We start from the raw sequence: 10,826 nt of genomic DNA on the forward strand, positions 1-10,826 counted from the left end.
GTAGTATAGTATAATAAAATAAATAAGTAGTTATATAGAAAAACAAGAAGTAGTGTGTGTGTGTGTGTGTGTGTGTGTGTGTGTGTGTGTGTGTGTGTGTGTGTGTGTGTGTGTGTGTGTGTCTTTTAAAGTATTCACAAAGTTTTAATATTACTGAAGGAAATTTGAATCAGTAAAGGTAATAGATGAAATTTCTTAAATTCTGGAGAAAAGAATTAGCACAATTTATTTATTTTTTTTAATATGCAGACGAATGCTAGAGTATTGCAAATTTTGCTAAAATTTTAATGACTGTGAATACCATATTCATGTGTCCTTTTTTCCAATTGGAACTCCTGAATATTTATTTGTGTTCTAAGTGTAACCTAATCTATAGCAAATTTACAGTATGGAATCATCCTACTATGGTCATTACAAAGTTATTAAGCCTAAGTTTACTTCATCCTTGAGTTAACTAATTGTGACAGTTAGGGTTTCCTTATTCATGATTATGGAATCCCTTCAGTTAAACAGACAGACAGTTTAGAAAAACTATCCAAATACTTTCAGTCTGTTCATTATTAATGAAACTCCAATTTCATCTTGAGTATAAATACCGACAGGATCTAGCAATACTCAACTTTTTCAAAAATACCTAATTTGGAAGAAAAAAGAAAAAGTGTATTGATATTTGAAGGCTGTTATAGAAACTTACTTGTGTTTTTGAATGTCTCTGATTCCACCTTTTTGATAGCCTAACCTCTCAGCTGGGTTATCTCTGTAAATATATTATAGACTTTATGAAATATTTGTCTTCTAATGAAGAGTCATTTTAACACTTAAAACCTCTGGAAAACTTAACTATGTAACAGTAAGTGACCATCAAATAACATGAACAACTGTATGGGAGCATCTCAACACATCTCATATTGCCTCAAATGAATAATATTTCTCCTAAGCCTTGTAGCCATCCCTTTAAGACACTTTTTATTTTAACATTAAAATAATCCAAAACAATATTAATGATACAATATTCTTCTACTCATTACTTAGTTATATGCTAAGATAAGAAATTAGTTCAATCCACTCCTTTATTTTAATAATAAATGTTTTAACTAAAATCTTCGTTTTAACAATTCCATCATGACTGTCTTACTAGAGAAAGCTAAAGTATGTTCCAAGGGAAAGTCATTAACAAAGAACAAAACTGTTTAGATATATTTTTTCACAAATTTAAGCTTTCTCAATATAATCTCTACCTCTACAAATTGCATATTTATAAGAATATTGCAAAAACTGAAACAATAACGTTCAAATAAAATTATGTTGGTAGTCTTTTCATATCAGTTATACTTCAATAAAATAAAACTTAAAAATAATGTAATGTTCAAAAATTGTTCTTAACAATAATAATAGAAATTAATATAGGTGAGAAGGTTTCTGGATTAAAAGTTGTGTTTATATTTAAAATGCTAAGAAAAAATCAGATTACATTATAGGAACACAGAAAGCATAGTTTAACATAAAATAACCAAATTAATCTCTTCTGAACATTGTATTAATTCACACAACTGGATTGTTTTAAACTATATATTTATAGGTAATTTCATATTTTTAGAAAGTACATCTAAAAAATTCTTTCTTGTTTTCATAATTCACAATTTTATTAACACATGCAGTATGAAATGTGAGAAAAATGCCCACATATGGATTAAACAAAACCATATGTATTAATTTTTTGACTGATAAATTACAAAGGATTTAAACATATAGTAAAAAAAACATTTCATATGACCCATTCTCTACATAAACACCAAATCTTATTATGAAAGTAAGTGAATTTCATGGGTCTACCATTTTAAATTTATTTTGGAAAACTTCTAAATATATAAATACTCAAGAATTAGGTTCACTATAAACATGGTCAGGTAAATATTTCTATTTTCTTCATACTAAATTGCATAAGTCAGTCAAGTGGCATATGCTTTGAACATACCCAGTGACATAAAGCGTAAAGATGTAAAATAGAACAACTGTATATAACATGACCACATGAAATTACTTGTATTTATAATTTTTCAAAGATTTAAGGTAACTGATTAACAGCATTCAAAAGTTTAGTATTAGCACAAAAATTGCACCAAAATTATTTAAATATTATAACCTGCAAAGCTTTTTGATCAGAGCCAAAGCATTCCTGGATATTGTGCGAGGAAAGTCAATTGCATCAATTCCCTTCAAGATTACATTGTAAGTTTTCATAGGATCTGCACAGTTAAAAGGAGGCCTGGAAAAAAAAAGTACAACCTACTATATACATCTCTGAAAATACTAGAGTTGCAAGCACAAAAAGTGGGCATTTGATTTTTCTTTACTGTGCATGAAATTATTATAATTAACCTTAAAACTCTGCTTATACTGTACTTGGACACATCTGCCAGTGAGGATAACTTATCAATTTCTACTCTAATGGGTAAATCATACTGTAATGCATTTCAGATTCCATACTAAACGTCTTCACTGTATTATGTAAAATTGTTTTTAAAAAGTGAAAACATTAAAAAAAGGCTAACTTAAATAGTTATAGAACTAACAGGAAAAACTAGCTCTATTTCATATATATATAAAATTAAGATATACAAGTACAGTAAGTTGCTCCTTTTGATGAGCAATGGAGAAGTCTATGTAGTGAGTAATGCCATACATTTTATGGTAACTTACAATTTTGTTTAGAGACATTTGATTCTCCTCTGATTTAGTGGAACAATTAAACATTTAGCCAAAGTTTCACCACCCACACCCACCCACCCACCCACACACACACACACACACACGCATACATATATAAACTTTTTTTCTGTTAGTCAAGCAGGCTTTTTAATGTTGTACTTTTTCTTTTATGCTCTGAAAAGTCTAAATTTTCTTAGACAGTTATGTTGTTAATTATATATACATCTGATATCATAAAACCTTGTTCATCACTGGGCAGCAGTTAAATAATTAAGTTTACCTAACAATACCTGAAGCAAGTACTTTGTCAGTATGTATTCCAAACAATGAATAGCCATAGTAATTAGTAATATTCATGTTCCCCTCTGTGAGTATAAATAAATCAATTAGTGGTCAATTATAGTTCAATTAATTATGTGTATATATTTAATAGTGAATTTAAATTTCTGTGTATTAGTAAAAAAAATAAATCACAACACTTATAGCTTTTTGAATCATATTATTAAAACTGTGTTTCTACATAAACAAATTAGTTTTAAAATCAATAAACATTTTATAGACAAACACTGGTAATCTGTATTCATCTGGCACTTACATGCCAGTCAATAATTCAAACATCAGGACACCCAATGACCAATAGTCTGCTGAAATATCATGTCCCCGGTTAAGTATGACCTCAGGGGCTACATATTCAGGGGTTCCACAAAAAGTCCATGTTTTATGGCCTATTTGTAGTTTCTTGGCAAAGCCAAAGTCCACCTATATCAGAAGAGAGTACAAGTATTGTAGGTGATCACTGATAACCAAACAACATTAGAAAGAGGACAATAAATTAATGTGACATTATGAACATCAGAATGACATATATACCTGAATATTAAAAACATACATGCAGTTATCAATGTGAATTAAATATCCACATCATAGGGAAAAATTGTTAAAAAATGGATCCAAGGTGATTTCAAAATATTTGACAAAATAAAATTTACAAAACACATGCTTTGTCTAAGTTACAAGTTCATTCAATACAAACTTATAAAGTCGAAGAAGAAGTTTGCTTGAGTCCTACCATTCCTCACCTGTAGAATACAGCCAACAGAGGCAGATGGATGCTTTGGCAAATGCAGTAACCATGATACAAAAGTATTGAGCCATTCTACAGGAAGTATAGGTTTTGCATCATGGATAAAGACATGCATTTAAGAAATCAAGCAAGTATAGTTAAGGTGGATCTAAGGTTACTAAAACATCTATGATATAGTCTATCAATAAAGAAAGAGTGATCTCAATTTATCATACATCTGCTGTTTTGAATAAATAAAATCATCAGATAAGTTACTCATTACAGGAATTTATCAGACAAACTATTTGGTCCAGAATTCATCAGCCACACTATTTGGTCCAGGAATGTATGACACAAGCTACTGAATACATGAATTCATCAACCACACTATTTGGTCCAGGAATGCATGACACAAGCTACTGAGTATACGAATTCATCAACCACACTAATACTCAGTAGCTTGTGTCATACATTCCTGGACCAAAGTGGTTGATGAATTCATTAGTATACTCAGTAGCTTGTGTCATACATTCCTGGACCAAAACGAATTCAAACAAACTATTTGATCCAGGAACGTATGACACAAGCTACTGAGTATATGAATTCAAACAAACTATTTGATCCAGGAACGTATGACACAAGCTACTGAGTATATGAATTCAAACAAACTATTTGGTCCAGGAATGTATGACACAAGCTACTGAATACATGAATTCATCAGGTAAAATATCTGACAGAGAATTTGTTGGACAAGTCATCTAATATAGGAATGCATGAAACAAACTACTGGCCACAGGAACTTATCAGGCAAATTACATGATGCAGGCATCCAACAGGTAAACTATTCAACATAAGGAGTCATAATACAAATTACTGAACATATGGATACATCAGATAAACTGTTCAATATATGAACTCATTGAGGCATACTATTTCATATAAGCATCAACCAGGCAAATTGCTTGATCCAGGTATGTATCATGAAAAACTAGAAAAAATTGTCAGGAAAAGTATTTAATACGTGAGTACATCAAGCAAACAATTTTGTACAGGAAAAGAATCAAGTTAACTATCTGCAAACAAAAACTAATGACCTAACTACTAATAATCAAGTTAGTTGAAACATAAAATCATTAAGCTGAATATTTAAATTTAAAGAATAATTGAACTATATATTGGATAAAGAAATTCATCAATAAGCCACCAAGAAACCATCAGATTGATTTATTGAAATGGGAATAAATCAAGCTATCATCAGGGTACAGGAAAACATCAACCTAGCAATTAGATACAAAAAAAAATTCATTAAACAAATTCTAAGAGAAGAAATCATCACACTGGCCAATTGAAATGGAAATAAACAAAATCCAGTTACTGAGTAGAAGTTCAGCTATTTTACAAAGAGAAGCAACATTGTTCCTACTTGCAACAATACCCACCAGGTTATTATTATTTTATTTTTTTTTTTGTATGAGAAATGTTGTAGAAGGTGCATCCATAAGTAGTGTACCAAACAAGGCTAATGGAAGGTAATTTATTTAATGTGAAGAATTATAAAGCTATATTTCTTACTGAATTTTATCAGAATAAACATATAATGATGGTGTTTATTCATGGTAGAGAGTACCACAGTTCATGAAACTTTTAGGGCAAAACTGACCCAATAAACACAAAAATTTTAATAAAAAACAGTGAATTCCTTCAAACATTTTTTATTATTGGATCCTGAGTTTCTTGCTACAAATGAAAGAACAGTTTAATACATGTCGATGTCAATGTATTTGAAAGTAGCATGGTTTCATAAGGATGTTAAATAAACACCAAATCTGCTTCTAGACATGTAAAATTTTGAATAATTCTCACCAATTTCACATAGCCCTTTATATCCAGTAGCATATTTTCTGGTTTGAGGTCTCTGTATATTATATGTCGAGCATGAAGATAATCAAATGCTTCAACAACACATGCAGTGTAAAACCTAGTAGTGAGGTCATCAAAGTTTCCTCTGAAATAAACAGTTGTTTAAAATAAGCTTGACAGAAACAACTATATAAAAAAGGTAAGAAAAAAAAAACAAGAATATTTTAATGCAAGTTAACAGCATACTTAAGGCATAAAACAGCAGAATTGTTTGATGTTTACTTACTGGAGCAAATGGTTTGTATATATATATATATATATATATATATTAAAACTCATTACATTCTTGCCCAAAGACATAAGGATGAAAATTATAACAAAAACAAAACTACAAATCATTGCACTTTTAATAATTTATTAATTTGATTATTTATGGGATGTGTTTATAAAAAAAAATCAAGAATAAATTCTTAGAAACAAATTCAATCACCTTTATTTGCAGTTGAGAGTAAGTCAGTTAAAAGTTTTGTTCAAGTTAGACTAACCTCAAATGAAAATTTTGAAAATGTCAAAAATCCAATGTTGTCAATATTAACTTTGTGTATAGAAACAGAAGAGATCTAAAGGTTTTAAAAATGGGCTGATACTTTTCACAGTAGATGTCTGTGACTTGTTGGCGATAAATTCGAACAATAAACAGGCAGCACACAATCCACTTATTTTAAAATAATATATTCAAAACAAGTCAAACATATGTACAAAAATTCTTTACACCAAAGGATATCTCAGATGTACCTAAAACTCTAAATTATTCTCTTTTCTTATCAAAAGTCCACACAGGCTGATTCAATTACTTTAGAATCCACTTCATCAATTATTTTCTGTTTCTTAGTATACAATCTGCAATAAATTCACTTACATTACCCTGTGAGTTACCACAGTTGTATCCAAAAATTGAAATAATTGTCTCTTTTTCATCAAAGTCCACACAGATGGGTTCAATTACTTTAGTACACGAGACAAATTATTCTCCTTACCTCTATTAAACTCACTTTAAAATATCTCCCATTACAGTTATAAACTAACAATCACACAGTCTAACTTCATTTTCACTAACTTAACTTTTCTTCGCTCACTTGGTCGCCTATATGTATTATTGGCCAACTGAGGGCTAGAACTTTCTACAAACTACAAGATGCTATGATGTAACAATACTTGCTTAAGTGAGCAAGAAAAATGCAGAAGGTTCGAGTAATGCGACGTCAATTTACAGCAACTGAACTACACACACAAAGTACTACCATTACCAAGTTATGTAACAAAAGTTGTCATAAGTATCACCTTTAAAATAATTACTTTTAACACTCTTGTAATGAAAACTAAATAATCATTAAATATTAGATCAATAAATGCAATAAATAATAACTTTGACACTAAACAGTCTTATATATCCAACAAAAACTTTGAATCAGTTTTGATTAAAACTTCCTAAGCTTTCATTGGCCCATACATCAAGATGGTTTATAGTTTGTTTGAGAACTTTACAGCCCTGGTAATTTTGAACTGATGGATTAGAAGGAAGGGCAGCTAGTCATCAGCACCAACTGCTGACCTTCAGGCTACTCTTACCTGACCAAACAATGGAATTTGACTGTCACTCTTAAAATATTCTCTCAGCCCCAAAGTGAAGCTTGAGCTTGTTTAGTGACAAATTGGTTATGACGCATGAACCCAGGGATTCATAGTTCAAGCACACTAACCTCTAGATCATGCCTAACCCATGGTATACAGTCTTGTCAATATTGGTAACTTTACAGTCATTGCTTATGTGTCTTTAATGTTTTTCCAAAAAGCTCAATGTTTTTATTTAACTCTTTTTACTAAACAAGTTGGTTTGAAAAGATTTACCTTCTCTCACAATAATTTTCACCTTATTCATTAATAAAACAGTTGAAAATAACAAATTAATGTGCATATATCAGCAGATGGCACAGGACGTAGTAAAATATTTTCAAATATAAACAACGCAAAAAATTATATGACTTAATTTATGCTTATTAAATACAATAGAATTTATTCAACATTACAAGATTTCACGGACAGAGATAGCAACTTTAAATTTATTTCTTTATAAACACAGTTTCTCCTACCATATCTTAAGTATGAAATTCATTGAATTTTGTGGGAGTTCCCTATATAGTATATCATTACATTATTTATTAAGTTAAATTAGTTTTTTATAATAATTTTTCTTTGTCATATTGACCATTGTGTTACTTACTTTTCTAAGTATTATTATTGTTGAGGTTTCTCAAATCATATTGCATTTACTTTTTGGTTATTAATGAGGATTTAACTATTTGCTACTTCATGTTGCTCACTCCATGTATTTTTTACAATGGTAAAAGTTAAAGTCAGATTAGTTGTGTTAGACATCCTTATAGCATTTATTTATTTACATGCTAGAGAAGTTTAGCAATGGTTAAAGCACAGGCTCTCATCCATTCAATTATGAATTTCCATCATAGATTCGTTAATGCTCAGGCAGGTAGCATTGCATCATCCCTAATTCTCAACTACTGACTACAGGGAGGAAACTAGTTATAGTTTCTACTCTATTGTTATTAATTGTTGTGTATGTTTCTATTTAGTTATTTTTACTTCTAACACCTGATACACTGTGTAAATAAGATATTAATACTACTACTTCCACAACTATTATAAGTTTGAGGAGTTTGGCACTGGCCTTTGCACAGGATCTTCTCTGTCAAATAATCTACTTACAGTTTTTCTAATAATAATAATGCTGAATTTAATTTATATTTGTAGCATCTGTCCTTAACACATACTTTCATGCTTGTTCCATTTCCATACTTCCATTCTTTTTCCTCAAGTATTCCAGAATTCTGACTATCTCTTTCTGTTCCTCATATCATGTTTAGTATTTCTTTTCTTTATATTTAACCTGGTTATATTGTAGCTAGAGTATATTCTTGCTATTTATTGTATGATTCATATATTCATTTAATTTGTTATTTATCATTTTGTTTATTCATACACATTAGTTTTTTGCTGTACTACCTGCACTTTCTTGCTACCCAACTCTATAGCTAAGCAGTAATGTGTCATAGTAATTTTATCTCAGATATCAGGATACTCTTAAAATTACACCATTCAGAGTAATTTAATAGACTTTCAATGGTTATAAGACATTATAAAGGAGGTTTGCATAAAGTTTTGCTTATACATAGTTACATAATGCTTAAATTGCTCAGAATATGAAGCAAATTAAACTAATATTGTTGCATTCTGTAAGTAATGTATATTCTACCCTTTCTTTAGCATTACTTTCATTAACAGTATTTGTTTGACAGTTTAATACGTCTGTGTTAATTATTTTAATTCATTATTATAGGGTTTTTTATTATAGAGATTATTTTGTATTGTTAGCATTGTATATAGATGTAGACTAACCTAAATCTCTTAAGCTATGCCAAGTCTCATAAGATATTATTGGGTTTACATCCAAAACTAATAGCTGAAAGTAAGGGTACCCCACTGATGAAAGAATGCATTCTAATCTTTATATAACTAAATACATAAGAATAGTATATTTAATTAACTATAATCATTTCTGGATTGATTATTAATTTTGATCTAAATAGGTAGCTTGCTTTGGTCTCAAATTAATATTAATTAGCATTTTGAGTTTATAGAAATAAAACAAAAAAACCCTTTAGAATTTATACATACAGTAAGAAAATCTTAAAATTATCATACAAAATTGCTAATACAAAAAAAAGTTTTATTAATACTTACTTATCCCTGAGAATTGTCCATAATTCTCCTCCAAGACATACCTCCATTAACATGTACAGGTATTTAGAGTCTTTAAAGGTACGATATAGCCTAAAAACAGTTAGATGCATAAATGGTAAAACCATGTAAAAACATCAAAAAAAGAAAAACTAATTTAATACAAATCTACAGCTTTATATACCTTTTTGATGTATTAACATATTTTAACTGTCACAAACTCTAACAAAAACTTTTCCTGATGCTTATAAAAATAAAAACATGCATATACACAGCATGCTCACAAGTAAATAGACACCACCTTTTCAGAAAAAATGAAATTTTTCAGTCATATTCACATTAATTGATATATTTATAATTTAATTAATATCTAGTAATCTTCCTTTCGCTTCGTGGAGTTCGTTGAGCCTTTGGAGCATCGTGAGAATCATCTCGTCAATTTTAGATTGTGGGATTTTCGCCCACTCTTGCTTCAAAAGTAGATTGCTCTTCGAAGTTGGTTTTTGTGGTTGTTTCTTGACTTGCCGGTCGAGTATGGCCCAGAGGTTTTTCGATGGGGTTCATGTCAAGAGATTGGCTCAGAGCACCGTGTCACACTGCTAGAAACACCCAAAAGTGGCAGGAAGAAAATGGTATCCAGAAGTTGCCCTGGCTATCTTCCCGGAACAACGTTGTGTTCTTGTCCACAAAACCCGAGGAATAAAGTGGCAAGAGTCGTTCCTCCAATATTTCGAAATATTTCGCAAAATTTATGTTGCCAACGCACTCCACTAAGCTCGATCTCCCACCAACCCAAACAGCTCCCCAAACCATCACGCTGAAACCACCATGCTTCACAGTTGGCTGCAATTGTTGAGCCGAAAATCTTGGTGAGGAATTCTCCAGACCCACATCCTTCCACTGTCCAAAAATTGAGCGAATCTTAATTCGTCTGAGAACAATACAGTCTTCCAAAAGTCCAGAGGCTTGGTCATCATATCACTTGCCCACTTCTTTCGTCTGACTATGTCGGCAGGTCTTAATAAGGACTTCCGTCTAGCTGCTCTGCAACGATAACCCAATCTGTGGAGAATCTGTTGAACAGATTTCGGGCTCATCCCACCAACTTTGGCCACTTCTGCAGTCGTTAATCTGGGATCCATTTCGATTCTCCTCTTGACAGCCCTTTTTGTCCTCTCCGATGGACCAGGGCAACCCAAACGCTGCTCAGTTGTTTCCTTGCAGTGTTTCCTGAACTGCACGATGATTCTGTTGACTGTCGAAAGCGGGATTCCCAAATTCTGTGAAATTTGTCGCTGACTTATTCCACCATCTGCTTGACCAACTATCCTTCCTCTAACAAAATCTGACAATTCTAGAGAACCTTGAGTTCTAGGCA

At 31.0% G+C, this 10,826-nt stretch overlaps 1 protein-coding gene across 2 annotated transcripts in view; it reads right to left on the minus strand.

Moving 5' to 3' along the window:
* LOC106461395 (cGMP-dependent protein kinase, isozyme 2 forms cD4/T1/T3A/T3B-like) overlaps positions 1–10,826 on the minus strand; it is a 75,335-nt gene that overhangs the window by 4,971 nt on the left and 59,538 nt on the right. For both annotated transcript variants that reach the window (XM_013921213.2, XM_013921212.2), the window contains exons 12-16: positions 9,452–9,541; positions 5,636–5,777; positions 3,305–3,468; positions 2,144–2,266; positions 695–757 (exon numbers count right to left, since the gene is read on the minus strand). In XM_013921213.2, the coding sequence (XP_013776667.1) occupies positions 695–757; positions 2,144–2,266; positions 3,305–3,468; positions 5,636–5,777; positions 9,452–9,541 (582 nt within the window). The remainder of the gene's footprint in view (positions 1–694; positions 758–2,143; positions 2,267–3,304; positions 3,469–5,635; positions 5,778–9,451; positions 9,542–10,826) is intronic.

This window comes from Limulus polyphemus, unplaced genomic scaffold, assembly GCF_000517525.1.
Source record: "Limulus polyphemus unplaced genomic scaffold, Limulus_polyphemus-2.1.2 Scaffold950, whole genome shotgun sequence".
Classification (NCBI taxonomy): Eukaryota; Metazoa; Arthropoda; class Merostomata; order Xiphosura; family Limulidae; genus Limulus; species Limulus polyphemus.